General features: G+C 39.0%; 1 protein-coding gene across 2 annotated transcripts in view; it reads right to left on the reverse strand.

The window, feature by feature from the left end:
- The window catches only part of lrpprc (leucine-rich pentatricopeptide repeat containing), a 54,154-nt gene that overhangs the window by 18,933 nt on the left and 18,996 nt on the right, over positions 1-16,225 (reverse strand). For both annotated transcript variants that reach the window (XM_084092956.1, XM_084092957.1), the window contains exons 22-25: positions 15,030-15,115; positions 9,727-9,934; positions 2,863-2,987; positions 1,818-1,924 (exon numbers count right to left, since the gene is read on the reverse strand). In XM_084092956.1, the coding sequence (XP_083949082.1) occupies positions 1,818-1,924; positions 2,863-2,987; positions 9,727-9,934; positions 15,030-15,115 (526 nt within the window). The remainder of the gene's footprint in view (positions 1-1,817; positions 1,925-2,862; positions 2,988-9,726; positions 9,935-15,029; positions 15,116-16,225) is intronic.

The raw sequence follows: 16,225 nt of genomic DNA on the forward strand, positions 1-16,225 counted from the left end.
TTAACTAAAACTATTTTTTTTTTAAAGTTTTCGGTAACTGACAAACTAAAATTAAATTAAAGCTATAAAGAAATATTTAAAATATACAATAGCAAAGCACATACAACTACTAGTGTACTACTATTTACTAAAAAGATCAGTATATCAATATATCAGTTCAGTTAACAACATAAAAAAACATTTCAGTGCTAATGAAATTAGGTGCAAATTGACTTTAAATATTCAAGCATTTTTGTGTGTATTAGTTAAAAAAAAGAGACGAGGGCCATCTAAACTGTGCCTTGTAGGAGTCATGGAACATGAATGATTTTAACCTCATTTGACATCAGCCTAGGATGATGTAAGAGCAGTATTGGATTAGTATATTTCCGAGAAAAAGTAAAAATAAAAAAATAAGCAAATGCTTTAAGAGGGATTTTAACTTGCATCCTAAATTAACCTCTCAAACCAATGAAAGTCAAAGCTGCTTGAGATAGCTGTATCCTGAGGTGACCATCGATAGCTTATCGGCTAAAGTAACGTCCCAGAGGAATTGCTATGATCCGGTGTATATATGAAAAATGGAGACAAATGACATGCTTTAGATTTGCAGACACTGGGAATTGTCTGGAGAAGGGATATTTTCTTGGTTAAAAGCCCCTGACTGATGGATCTATAAAATCCAAGCTCAGGCTTATTTTTCATCCATACAGACAATGATACAACAGAATTAACACAGATAAGAGAGAAAAGGATAAAGAAAATGCTGCATAAGTTTGGAAAAAAATAAAAAGACACTGAAGTGGCTTGACTAGTCCTGACATTCCGCCACACTCCCACACATGGCAGCGCTGAGGGAGTTGAATGGCGTTGTATTAGAGCGGTTGGCTAATTGAACACCTAAATGTCTTTGTTAGAGCGGTTTCACAGTAGAAGTGTAGACTCCTGAGACGCTGTGTTCTGGAAGAACAAGACAGAACACAGCCTAAAGATGTCCCCCAAGACCCATCCTAGACGAAGCGCTCAAAACACGTCAAGCGTCTCAAAATCGGTTACGTCTCGAATAGAGCATTCGCTGAAATGCTTGACTTGAGAACAGAGAGGCTCAGTCTCTCCAGACAATTAAAGGCATCTACACATGCTGAAAACTTCACAGTACTGAGACAGGATGAGAAGTTTTGCTGCCAGTTGTACTTTGAGCCCTATAGCTTACATTCACCCTGAATATGAAAATAAATCACATACAATAATACATTATATATTTGTGTGTATATACATACAGTATATACACACAACAAACTTTGGTTAGATGCGATTGATTTGACAGAAGTAAAAACTATACATTTAAACAGAAATATAAAATGATTAACCAAATATAAAATTATACATTTAAAACTAATTAATATAATAAAATAAAATTTTCTTTTTTTTAATTAGTATGGAAGAGGCATCTCAGATTTGCTCATCTTTGTTAACTTTTGTCATTGTTTTCTACTTTCAAATGAGAATGGTTTTATAATGCCAAAGCCTAGTAATGACAATTAATGATAATAAAAGGAATTGGCATGAGTGCATAGATTCAATATAGTGACAAAAACAATAAAATCACAAAACATCCAGGTTAGCGGTTTCAAAAATGAGTGGTCTTTGTAGTCGTCATTTTCTCCTTCACACTCCCAAACTCAAATCCTCTGAAAAAACATTGTACCTATTGTCTTGCATGAATGGCATTAGTGTGGCTTTGAAGCCAATCTAAATTAAAAGTGGAAATATCAGTGTGGCAGCAATTAAAGCTGTTAAATAGCTGAGTGGTTTGAACACAATAACAGTAGTCCCACCTCGATGATTTTGCGCGCCTCCTTGTAGCGGCCCGTTTGCAGGAACGCAAAGTAAAGGTCGTAGAGCATCATCATCTCACCCCGCTCCTGACTCAAAAACTCCATGACTGTTAAATGAAAGAGAGAGACGGGAAGGTGAAGAAACATTTGCGTACTTTCTTTAAAGCTAATCCATCAACCTTAAGCATAAGTAAATGTCTTAAAAAGAGTGCTTTCAGCAGTCCAGTCTTTCATTTAATCACACTTCAACAGTCAGGTGTAAGTGTATGTAAAAAATAGAAGCTTCCTACATTCAGTGCATGTGAATTACAGGTGAAGTGCAGTGTAGTGTATGTTTGTGCATCTAGTCTAGGTGTTCGGATTGCTTTTTGAACATGCGCAGACAGTTATGGCTAAAAACACTGGCACTGTAGATTTAAGTTTAGATTTATTATTCGGTAGTGCAGCTTTTTAAAATATTCGAAAAATATCTACCATTCCTATAGATGCTATTCCTACAGCTCTATATTGAGAGTACTGCTTGAATGCAGTTCGATTTAACAGATTCCTTGTTAAAATTGCCCATTTGAGATCTCTCCATTGGCACTCAATGACATACAGATCCGGGCTCATTGCTTGCCACTTCAGAATAGTCCAGAGAAGCAACAGCAACACAAAGAGGCTGAACTCGTGCAGGTATATGTACGTTTACGTCTATGAATGAGTTTGCCATGGCACATGCAGAGTGCTGGGTCATTGGGTTGTAAAGTGGCCCTCCACCGTAGAGGTCTCACTACCTTAACACTTCAAACCCACTCACCCCCAACACACAAAGCACTTAACCCCTCCACTAACCCTGACAAAGACAGAGACTATTGAAACCACCATCATCTAGGCAGTCCAACCTGCCCTTTAGTGGGTGGCACTCTTGAAAAACACAGAACACACACTTTCTACATATGACCATCTGAACAGACAGCAGTCACACACAGACACACTACTTGTGACTAGCAAGTGACAGAGAACTGTAATTAATGGGATGTACGTGTAAGTGGGTGTTACACACCTTTCTGTAATAGTGTGGCATCTCCTTTTTCCACCAGGCTGCAGATGAGGTCATGGATTTTGGGAATCTGGTTGTATTGTTTATGGCACTCCACGACGGCATCGAACGCACCCGCGCTGTCCCCACTGCAGAAGAACATGAATATTATACCAAAACAGCACTAAGCATGCGTCTCTTTCATCACAAAAAAGAAAAGTGAAGCTGTTCATTAAACTGACGCATTAAAATAGTTCTTAATGACAAGTTTTAGTTACTGTTTGTAGGAGCAAAACATAACTGCACACTTCAGCCTTTTATTTCCCCCCCGATATTTCGGCATCAAGCTTTTGTTATACTTTGCCTCTATAAAGCTTTCCTCTCTAACTTTTTTTTGATTCATTGCATTGCTTACTTTTGTAAACAATTTTTATATCACAATGGAATTTTGATTTATTGAATTTTGGGTAACACTTTACAATAAGGCCTCATTTGTTAACATTAGTTCATGTATTAACTAACATGAATGAGCAATATATTTGCTACAGCATTTATTAATCGTTGTTAATGTTAGTTAAGTCAAGTCAAGTCAAGTTTATTTATATAGCGCTTTTCACAATACAGATTGTATCAAAGCAGCTTCACAGTATTAAATTAAAATAATACATCAATGCTTGTTTCTAGTGGAAAATGTCCACGTTTGGTAATGCTGATCAATAGTATTGTTGATTGATTAATTAAATTAAAAATTAAATACAAAAAAGTTAATACAAATAGTTGTTCATTGTTTGTTCATGTTAATTCACAGTGTATTAACTAATGTTAACAAATACTTTTCATTTTATTACTGCATTGGCAAATGTTGAAATTAACATTAACTAAGATTAATAAATGCTGTCGAAGTATTGTTCATTCTTAGTTTGTTAACTATAGTTAAATGTTAACTAATGAAACCTTATAGTAGTGTTACCGATTTTTTTATTATTTAAATAAATATGCAAATCAAAAAATCTAAATAAACATTAAATAGTAAATTTTTTACTTTATTTTTAAATGTCTATGTCTTAAAAAGCACAAACATAAAATTAAAAGAAACAACACTGGTCAGACTACTTTGTTGTTCTAAATGACAAGTTTGACTTAAACACTAAATTGCCCTTTTAAAATGAAAAGATCACAAACAAATTAGAAAGAAAGAAAAACAAACAATGAATACACAAATAAAAAAATCTAAATAAAAAAATAATATTTAAAAACAAATAGTTGAATGCTCACTATATCACAAACATTTAAAAGAAACAGCACTGGGTCAAACTACTTTGTTATTCTTAATGAAGTTGCAGATACTTTAAATATTAAATTGAATTAACTTAATAAACAATTAAGAAACTAAATTAACAAATAAAAATGCAAAATAAACTTTATATAAATATATATATTTTTAAATGAATATTTGATGGTCAAATAAGTAACTTCTTGTGTCTCCCGCCTTTCTCTACAGCCCCTACTGCCCTCACCCCCAACCGGGACGCTTGGCAGAATAGGGCAACAAAATTAGATCTGCTCTCTCCCCTATCTCACATCATCTTCCCTCTCTTCCACCCAATCTCTACCCCTTTCTAACAAAGAGCTCAGTGCCAGGGCTGACAGAGGCCTGACAGAGGAATAAAGCAAAGGAATAGACGAGAAAAACACCACTCCAATCACTCTATTGTGACTGCTGTGGCAGCCATCGAGTGATTGGGTAATTACCACGCCAATCACACAGAGGTCAAAGCAGAGAGGGCACCGGCAGGAGGGGCGGGTGTGGAGGGGAAGTGAACCGCTGGGGTTTTAACAGGTGTAATTTCAGTAGTGTTTTCAACCCCGGAGATTATACAGTCAGGGAAGGAATATGTGCTTTAGAGAGAGATGACCTTGGAAGGTGGGTTGAATGGAAGCAGGAGAGGGGGTGCATGAGGGAGATGGACAAAAAACAGGGCAGTGATTGAGCCGGAACGTGACGCCAGCTCTTAGGCAATCGCACTTAATTGGAATGAAGAGCGACAATATTATTCATCAAGCGGGAGTCAAGAGCCAATTCGAACACGCGCTGGATGATTGCGTAATGCACTTGAGCGCGCGCGTGAGAGAGAGAGAGAGAGATAGCGAGAGAGTGAGTGTGAGTTTGATTACTTCAAAACCCCCTCATTGCCGAGAAATATAATGTAGCGATTCAGTAGCAAAGATATTTTATGAATAAAAGTCGTGGGCAGCGTTGATAGGTATCTGTGCTCCTGAATGTTTCTGTGTGTGCGCAGCACGATCTCCAATCTCCATGTGTGTGTGCGTCAATGAAAGCAGCGCAATAATATAGAACGGTGCACCTTCCAGCCAAATAGAATCGAGTACTAAGCCAAACCATGGTATAGAGATATGTACAGTCAGTCGTTATGACAAAAAGACTTCCCATGTTGACTTGCTGACTGAACATTATCCTGTGTATAACGTCTATTTATCAAAGTTGAAATAACTTCATAATGCGAGAAAAAAAAACATTTGATTATACAGTGCAGTTTTGCAGTCATTACACAAATATTATTGACCACAGTATTTACCAATCTGAATCTAACTGTAATGTAATACATTTTTTTTATAAAAAATTATTTTTGTATATATTTTTAAATCACTTTATTATCTGTCAATGTTTACAGCGTTTACAATGTTGACTATAAATGGTTGCTACCCCAGAGAAAACTCATACATATACAGTATATTTAAAATGTCTAAACTCAACAGAACTTCTAATTGGTTCCGTTTACAACGAGGCCGGATGGAAGCAGAAATTCCTTGAACTAAATTTATTTACAATGCCACTTGAATATGATGTGACACAGATGTTACGCTACCCAGCTCCGCAAAGCATAGCCGGCATAAAACCAGAAGACTTCTACACAATTCCCATCAATATGAGATGAGTCGTCCATAACGGCAATTACCCCACCCCCTCCCTCAAAACCCAGCCCCCCCTTCTCCATCCTCGCCTAACTAAGCCCCCCCAAAAAGAATTAACCATGTTGAAGGCTTCATAATTTCCCCGGATACAATTTAGCTGTCAGTGGCGCTCAGGCTTACTGCAACATGTTCCTCTTAATGTCACTAACTTTGCATGTCAAGCACTTTCCAGCCAATTAAGTTGAAGGAGAATAAAAAAGCAAATGCGAGTGCTTTGCGCGAGGAACCTGAAGGATTAGACAAGAAAGCTAATTTCATCCACCCCTCTTCTGAACCTCCTCTTCTTGTGACACTCTCCCTACATCCCTGACTCCCATCTCTTTTGTTACCGAGATTGGCACCCATGTTATCACCCTTTCCACTTTCAAAAGAGAACGACTGCTTTTTTATTTCTTTTTTCCTTTACATTGAAAAGTGTGTGCGCATGTTGGTAGTTAGGGAGGGTTAATGCTCAGTGGTTTGACTCGAATACACTGATCAAACAAAACTAACAGGATACGGCAATGATTTCTGAAAGTAAACGGTCCCGATTTAAACTTTCCAAAAACTGTCCTTCCTCGATATATATGCAAGTGACGCAGTTTATGACAAACGTCTGGTGGCCTTCGACATCCTCTCCCTCTTTTTAGAGTTCCTGTCCCTCAAAGACATGCTTTCCACAAAAACAAAAAGTTCTGGCAATTCCCTTTGTTAGGCTCATTAGAGATGGAGGATACGGATTGGGAGCGGCGGCTGCTGTTGTCGTGGAGACGGGCTGACGGCTGTCAGAGTTAATCCCATAGAGAAGTGTTCATTAAGTCATTACAGCTGACATGCTGACGAGACACTGACACACACCGCTTTGTCCTCTTTAGCGCAGCCCAGACCAAAGAGGAGACAGAGACGAGTGGAGAGAGATGGATGACAGCAGAACGGAGAGAACATTCTGGAGCATTCTATCCTTCTGGAGATCATAATAGCCGTCTACAGCAGGGTTTCAGTCATTTTAGGTCGAAGGCCCATCGATTGGACAAAACGTCATCTTATGCAAGTTGATTATTATTCGTTTTTTTGCAGTATTCATGATGCGTATGCGCAATGTTCTGAAGCTAATAAAGTCCTGATTCAAGTTCATGCTGCTTTACTCACCAATATTTGGATGAAACAAAATAAATTTACTAGTAATAATATTTACCAATGTCCTTTGACTACATCCATGCACAAAATAAGCGAATATTAATCGAACGATATTGACAAAAAAATAACTAACTAACTTGTTATTTTAACCGAACAATTACAGAGTTGGGGGGGAAATTTTTTTTTTAAATAAAACACTATGCATTAAAGATTTGTTTTTATGCCAAACTCCATCATCGCTAAAGTAGTATTAATATTCCCGTATATCTAATAATCATGTTTCTCGGCCAATAAGTATTTTAAATATAATAAATACGATCCGTTGTTACCGTTAAAACTAAAACTAAAACTTAACTAAAACCATTAAAAATAGATTTTGGTAACTAAAACCTAAATGTAAACAAAAATTTGAAATGTGCACACACACACAAAAGCAAGATTCAAAATCATGTCACACACACCTCAGAACTCCATCACCCGCCCTTTGCATGTTTATTGTATATGTTACAGTAACTCATTTCACAGCGTTTTAGGCCACCAATGAGTGCAGAGTAACATTTCACCACGGTTAAATCCATTCTGCAGAATACAACCATTTTTCACAAGGAAGAATTTAATACTTTCCTAGGAATAAGCATCATTCTTTCTGTCTCCAACCAAAATATTCATAGTAGTTTAACTATGACATTAAATATGACTACAGCATATTGTACAATATCATAGACAAATCAGACAGGTACTACATAGTTCCCCCCCATGAAGGCCGATTCCAAACAGGCCTGGCTGCTGCGAGCTCTGAGACGGCTCTCCTCCACTGGGATGTGTGGCTGCCAGTCAGAGCGTGTGTGTGTGTGTGTGTGACGTGAACATTCACGGTTTATCAGAGTCTCTGCTGAGAGTCGCTCTGATCTCTCCGTATCTGCTCCTTAATGAACCTGAGCTAAATTGGAAACCTTATCGCACACAAGGCAGCAATTAAAGCTTGCACGTGCCAGTGTGGTTGTGGCACTCGAGTGACAGAAAAACAAACAGTCTCTGAGGGGCACCCAGGAAGCCCGTATGTGTATGTGTGTGTATGTGTGTATAGAGCTATCAGTGAAGGTGTATTGCCAACCTCAGTATCCCACAGTGGGGAGGGGGAAAGGCACTTACGCAGTGCACCGCATGGCCCAGGAAAATCCAGTAATTAGCACAGGGTGCATAATTAACATGCAAATTAGTTGATCTGCTTAAAAGCTGCTCTTACAAATAGACCTGAACGAATGGGGGGACGGAACAGAGGGGCCCAACTTGTGGAAGTTAATTCCTTTTCCCCTCATGCTGCATTTTGCTATAAGGTAATGAGAGATTATATGAAATGAACAGTGAGACGACAAGCTTAGGGAGGAGTGGAACTCTGCCCTTTACAATCTAACATTGTTATTAATGTTTGTTTTCAGATTATATTCATGTTTCCAAACTCACTACTTAAAGAGGTCATACCATAATTGTTTGGACTGAGATCCTCTTATAGTTTTAGTCAAGGTTTCTTGCAACAAAAACAGTCAGAATTTAGTTATACATTATCACTTTCCACCCTCTGCCTGGAGTTTTTTTTTTTTTTTTCAGATGACTTCTGAGTTAATGACATCTTTGAATGTGAAATGAATTACAGCATGTTTACAGGCTGTGGTTTTGCTGTGGGGTCCAGAAGTTTGTGCAGCCCTATTTTTTTCGCCCTATAAAACATTCTGAATTAATTGAAGTCTGAATTACTTTTGGACAGGTTCACAAAACAATCTGCACTGAAATGTGCAGCAAAAACAGTTAAGGGTAAACTTAACCTTCCCAAAGGTTTCAAAATCTGCATATATCTTTTGCATTCTCGGGTCAGTTATGACCCAGTGGAACTTAAGCTTATAAAACATTAATTATTTAATAATTTTCAATTAAAACCATATTGCATCTGATTAATAACTTCTTAGCAATTTGTGAATGTGCAAAGATGTAAAAGTTACCATGTTATTACCATGTTTTTACAACATTAACCGTCATTTTATTCATTGGAAATGTGTCAAGACTATAATTTTTTTTCCCCACACTAAAAACTGTTTAAAAAAAATAATAATAATTTGGTTTCACTTTATTTTGTGGTGTCCTTGTTACAGTGTGATTACACAAATACGGAGTAATATTAAAGTGCTAGTTGTTTTTTGTTTTGTTTTTTTTAAAAAGGGTTTTGTTTTTTGCTCACAAAAAGTATTATTGTCGCTTCATAATATTAAGGTCGAACCACTGTACTCACATGGACAATTTTAACGATGTCTTTACAACCTTTCTGGGCCTTGAAAGTTGCAATGACATTGCTGGTTCAGAAACCTCTCAGATTTCATCAAAAATATCAATTTGTGTTCTGAAGATAAACAAAGGTCTTACGGGTTTGGAACGACATGAGGATAAGTAATGACAGAAATTTCACTTTTGGGTGAACTAAAGCCTTTAACTAACATGTACTTAGTACAGGATTTGATTTAGTTGCTTGTAATCATTTATAATTTACTGTTATTACTATAAGTAGTACATAAAGTGTCACAACATTTTTTGTGTCTCTCTTTTGCTTCAAAACTGACCTAAATTCAAAAGCATGGTTAAAACGCAACCTTGTTAAAATGAAATGTCAGGCATTCGGTTGCAATGCATGGATCCTTCAGAAGGATGTGCAGAGCTGTAGGTGCTACATAAGACAGGAACAGCACAACGTTTGGCAAGATTCTAAGTGTAGTGAGTTTACCAGCTTACCTCCCCAGATAGCAAGCAATGAGGGGTGAGCAGAGGTTATTGGATGGTTTGGCCAGGCCCAAGGTGAAGATGGTTTCCTGGAGGCGTCGAATAGCGTTGGCATCTCCTTTCATTGCAGCTGTGTTCATCGTAAGGGTGAGCAAACTGATCGAGCCGTCCCTTAATGGCACATCTTTTTCCTTCATCTCCTTCAGCATGTCTACCGCCTCTTTATGATGCCACAAAAGAGAGAGAGAGAAAGATAGATTAAAAAAATATCAGACATTTTGACTAGTTAACCAACAACCGACTTTTGCACATCACTGCTTGAAACTTCTACATGCAACTAGTGATATATGGTAATGGTATGCAACCACTATTCTATTGGCTACTTGGTACTCAGGGTGCAGTCTGATAAACCGCAAGTTCATACAAAGGTTTAACCGTCTCATTGACTGTTTCATAGACTTGTGGAGAATTTTTATGCTTTGCCGTCCCCTGATGGGCTGGCGCCAGACGAGAGAGTGCGAAAGAGAGAGCGAAAGAGGGGAAGAGGTGATAAAAGCCCCCTTAGATAATTTCATGTGGGGAAAACAAACCGCTATTAAAACAACATTTTACACCCAGCGGGGATGCAAATGCTGCCGTATAATGCCAATTCGCCGCTAATTACTACTTGCATTTCTAAACGAGACTACAATTACAGAGGCCCCCACAATAGTAGGCTTTTTTTTTTTTTCACGGTTCCCTGCAAAAGCATGCCGGGAAATTATAGGTGTGCGGCGAGTGCCCGGCGTGAACTCGGCGGGCTCTGGTCGTGGATACGCCGCAGATCCGCTGCCGTAATGGAGGCTTTTTACTGGGCGATGCTCCCATCTGGCAGAGGGGCGAGGGTCCACCTCCACAGCTGCTCTGTCACCAAGCCAGATAATTAAGATGTGTTTACGCGCTATTTAGAGGCTAGCTAATGGGCTGATACCGATAGGGCCTGTTTGCACTGGCGATACTAATCATCTAGAACCGAGAGGGAGCGAAAGAGAGCGAGAGAGCGAGAATGAGGATACCATCATCACAGCTGTGTGAATATGGGAGTCTGTTTTGGCCACAGGCACTCAGACAAACTCCCAAATTCCCATGACTCACAGCGGTAAGGCTGTTCATCTCCATTTCTTCATAATACTTAGTGATAGTTTCTGTGCCGTAAGCGAATTGCAAAAATAATGGCATCTTCCATTGGTTAATAAACAGATATCCCCACCCAAAACTAACTTTATTGGTTGAGCAATTGCTGTTGTGTCGGGATACTCAAACAAAAAGCACAAATTTCTGTCCCACTAGCATCACAAAACAGAATTGCAATATTGACTGTTTAAACCATTGATTAAACTAAAAGATAATCACAACATTGATTGAGCCAATGTTACCATATCAGGCTGCAATTACATACTACTGTTAAAAAGTATGTGGTAAGATTTTAATTTTACTTTTTAACTAACACTTTTATTCACCAATGACACATTAAATTGATCATTAGGTTGAAGATTGACAATAAAGACATATTTGAAATAGAAAACTTTGTAAAATGAAACAAAGTTCTTTCAAACAAAGAATTCTTTTTTTACTTTTTTTTTTTAATCAAAAGATTACTGATAATAAGAAATGGTTATTGAGCAACAAATCATCACATCAGAATGATTTCTGAAGGATCATGTGACACTGAAGACTAGAGTAATGATGCTGAAAATTCAGCTTCGCCATTACAGGAATATATTACATTTTTAAATTAATTTAAAATTAAAACACAATGACTGTTTTAATGACGAAAACAGTTATTTAATTGTAATAATGTTTCATAATATTACTAATTTTACTGTATTTTTGAGCAAATAAATGCAGCCTGGTAGAGACTTATGTTAATTTAATATTAAAAATCCCCCATATTTTGGACAAAGAGTGCAGAGGGAAAACAACCTACAAATGTCTACTTATATTTGCATAAAAAGCTGAGGATTCCAGTAGTAAAATCCATTTAAGGAAAAAAGAAAGAAAAAAACTTTTACCCTTTTATCCTTTACCCAACGAGTATTCCTACAGTGTTTTGACAATAACAAGGACCCCAAGTATGGAGAGTAACAGCATGCATATGGAAATATACAATGTAGGTCGACCTACAACAACACAGTTCACTTCAGTCTCCACACATGTGCGCACACACTCAAACAGAGACAGCCGGCTTGTTTTAGCCCACAAATTCCAATCTGTCACTTCATCACCCTGCAATTTTTGTCCTGTTGTTATGCAAATCCAGCACAGTGCTCCGTACTGTCAGGAAAAGTGATGAGCCAAAAGGAACAGTAGAGCAGAGACCAGGAGGTTCAGCAGGGTCATGCTGAGTTTTTAAGAGGCTGCTTTTGTATGATAAAGCTCCGTTCACTTATCTACTCAGTCACGCTGTTATTCGGGCACAGATCTCATCCTTTACTGCTTTTTTAATTTTTGAGGATTGTTTTATCAAGATCCCAGCAGTCAGCCCATTTAAATAGAGGCTTGTCATTTAAGAAGCGCTCTTGTCTGAAAAGTGCCACATGTTTTGTGTTAACAGCTGGATATGAATTGAAGCAATGGAGGTTAAGTGGATCGCCGGAGGGCGTCGTGACAGCGATACCCACGAGGGGATTAGAACTAACAACCTCTTGATTCTTGGGCCGTCGCTCTAAGCACTCAACCATGTACTTTTCTTATAGCCCAGGGCTTTAACACGCATTGTTGTACAGCAGCTCACTGATGGAGGACGTTTAAGCCATATAAAAGGAGACTATGTGCTAAAGCTGGATGAAAGTCATGCAGAAAGGGATGCATTTGTCTTAATGTACCTCCCAGTGTTCTACTGAAGTACTCGCCAATTAAAAACACTTTTTTGGGGTCTTCTATTCATTTTCTCTATAGAGAAATTGACTCTCACAAATGAACCTTCCTAGACAGACCTACCATGGGTATGGTTAAACAATGATATGAGTCAGGGTAATTACTTTATGGATTTTTATTTTTATTACTGAGATTCACCCAACAAAGGAGTGAACGCTCACTCCAATATCAAAACCAAGTAAATTAATTGGGAGTGGTTCGACCTCTGGGTAGTCTCGTGTAGCCAGACCTTCAGACTGACAGCAGAAGGTCTGGACCCCATAGCAGTTTTCATTGACCATGCACCGCCCAGAGGCCGTCTGACTGACACGTAAAGCAACCAATCACAGTTTGTTTTGTTCTGCATCATGTTTAGGGGCGTGAATATGTAACATCATTTTCCTTACAATAACAGATTGGTGTGTAAAACTCTTGGACATATTTTAAAGAGTATATGCCGCAAACTTTACATCATATACTTTTGAAAATCCAGCATTTAGTTGATCCTGATAAGAGCTCATTGTCAGCTGTAAACATGATGCTTTCTTCTTCCTTAAGTGGGTTTGGCATCACAGCATCTTTGTTTCCACACATATCCCAGACATCCTGTAGAATTCAACCAATCAGATGACGACTTCGAAAATCCTGAAATGTTTCCAGTTAAGTGTGCCATACGCATCAGACGTTCAGCCAGCGGACCATGGGCATAATGTCGGAGGCTGAGACTAGATTCTGGGTTAAAAAGCTTTAAGTCTTGTTTATCAAAGATTTGAGATTTCTGAAAAAGTAATCAGTCACTTTTGCACTCTATTGGAATCAATCTTGAGTGTTGAGTACTTCAAGCACTTCAAATGAGTATGATGTGTGAGCGTTTTAAAATAATTACTTATGCTGCCTTATAAGGTAGCTGCCTATGTAGGCAGTAAGCATCCAGGAAGATGTCTATGTTCTGGAATTGAGCCAAAGAAATAGCATAAAATTATGAGCAGAATAGGGTGGAAATGTCACAGTTCAATGTGATGGTGCACATGCGCTAGGCCACTGCTCTGAGGTGTGTAAACTTTTGCACAATGCTACGGATGACCGAGCAAGACAGACCTCTGAGTTGCAAATGAAGCCCCTCAGACCACTCTCTGGTCATACGAAGCACAGTTCACACATCGCTGGACCACAAACAGCAACCGAGCTGAACCGGGCTTCAGTCATATGAGAAAGCTCTGTGATGGCAGACAGCTCAAATTCTTCCTATCTGACAGAACCACTAATCAAACCCAATCAGCTGTTGGTGGTAAATGGGCCCGAATGGACGACTAGCAGCAGAGCATACCGGCCCACTGTCTGATACCACACACACACTGAGGTAAACAAATATCACACAGCCCATTAGTCCTCTGGCTTATTCTGCGGCCTTCTGCCAGCCTGTGAACCGGTAACAGCGTTTTATGAACTTTTATGAAATGTGAGGACATGAGGGGGCCAAAAAAAAAAAAAAAAAAGTAGGAAGGAACAACATGGGGAGAAAAGGTTTTGAACAAAAACAAGGCCATTAAAAGCCGGGGCAGCTGGTGCACTACGGTGCCACGAGTCATGATCTTCAAGCGGATCGGGTTGCGGCGGTGATGCGGGCATGCTGGGGCGCTGAGGTGTGTTAATGTGAATGACAAGCTCTGAGCGCACACCGGTGGGCTAATGGCCACCGGCTCGCTCTGATGGACACACATATACATACACACACACTTTCCTCATCACACACTTTCGCCTGAATTCACATGCAAATGTGCGTGTGTGTTTGTGAAATACTCAAGCACTTTCCCCGACATGATATGCCATTAGTATCAGGACGGATTTCTGTAATTCTGTTAAAGTGCAGTCGGTCCTGTAATTTTCCCTCGCTCGGTGACAGGATGAGTCCGAGCGAGAGGGAGGGGGCAGCCAAAGAGTGACACGCATCGTGAAAAGAGACAGAGCGTGTATTTTCACCATCACTGTGTGCACAAAGCAAAGAGGAAACACTTTTATTGTAATTACGTCTTACATGAGCATGGAGAAATCCACCGTGGAATTCAGATAATGGCTGATTAATGTCCCCGTGTGGATAGACAGGTGTCTCGGACCTCACTCTCGCACGCAGGCGCACTTGCGAAAGGTTTGATTCTGAACAACGCCTTTAAGAAACTAATTAAGCGAGTGGCAAGCTTTTGATAGCGACGTGATAAGTAATTCAAAATTCTCATTGGTACCTTGACATCCTAAGTGGTTTAAAATGTGAGGCAAGGCACACCTAATGTGACGGCCCACATTATTTGTGACAAACTAAACTAAATTATTTCATTAATCCGAGATAGTGAAAATAAGAAGGCATCTGCAATCATTTCAACACGGACCAAAGCTTTCACATGGACACCGACGCGGCCACTTACCTTCCAGCTTGCCGTGTTTGGATAGCACTCGGACCAAGGCCACATACTTCTGAGCATCCAGCGCTACCTCCGAGTCCTTGCGAGCTCTGAAACGCCAAAGAAGAAAGAGTAAATAACTCTTTCCTTGACTTTGTGCTGTGAAAGGGAATTTACTTTAAAAATTACAGTCATGAATGCGTGTGGAACAATCGTGCGAGAAAAAAGGTGATGTATTTAAAAACAGCCTGGCCACTTTACAGTAACTCAGGATTGTGCTGTTAAGCTCCAAAATGACCAAACTGTGACTGATATACTATAGTGATTATGTGGGGGAAAAAAAATCATTATTCACTGATCATCGTAACATTCACTATAGCTCTACTTGGACTAAACAGCTCAATTCATAGGGATTAGTTTTACGATCTCTTTATGAACTTTTTGAAGCGTTTAAGTGTACAGTTGCGTAGCTGTCAATGGAGGGACAGAAAGCTCTCAGATTTCATGAAAAAGATCTTCATTTGTGGTCCGAAGATAAACGAAAGTCTTACGGGTTTGGAAAGACATGAGGGTGAGTCAATGACAGAATTTTTGGGTGAACTATCCCTTTAACACCTGGTGTGTTAATCCATCTCTTGTCCACTTTTGACCACTTCTGTCCTGACTTCTTCATGGGGAGGGTCTATCTGTGGGTAAATGCATGGGCTTTTTCAGATCTTTCGATCTCATGGTGGAAATAAGCTTGTGCAATTTAAATATATAAAGCGACCAGAAACGACAAAAAAACATACAGTAGCTTTCATTTCTGATCTGATAGTCGCAAGACCATGCCAAACACAGTGAGTGCGTGTTAGAAACATTTGGATTGGTCTTTAAACCAAACTTGGGTCTTCAGCCAACAAAAGTTTAAATCCTGTCTGGCTAGCGTTTCTCCCATAATGTTTAGGCATTAGGTCAGTAGGCGGAGAACAGGCAGTCTTTTGAGGCTGTTCAAACTATTCAACCACATGAAAGTCTACACTATGAAAGCAATCCATTCAAATGCGTTTTCGACTACCTCTGGAAGTGGACAAGCTCAAAACTTTTTAGACCATTTACACCTTCATTTAGCATCATCCACATGTGATCCGATCGACCAAAACACATCTTAATAGGTGTTAACAGGACCAGAAATTATGATTGTCTATTTTTTCCTATTGTGATGTAAATCTGAGTGATAC

The sequence above is a fragment of the Abramis brama genome (genome assembly GCF_963993115.1).
Source record: "Abramis brama genome assembly, chromosome: 19".
NCBI classification, from domain to species: domain Eukaryota; kingdom Metazoa; phylum Chordata; class Actinopteri; order Cypriniformes; family Leuciscidae; genus Abramis; species Abramis brama.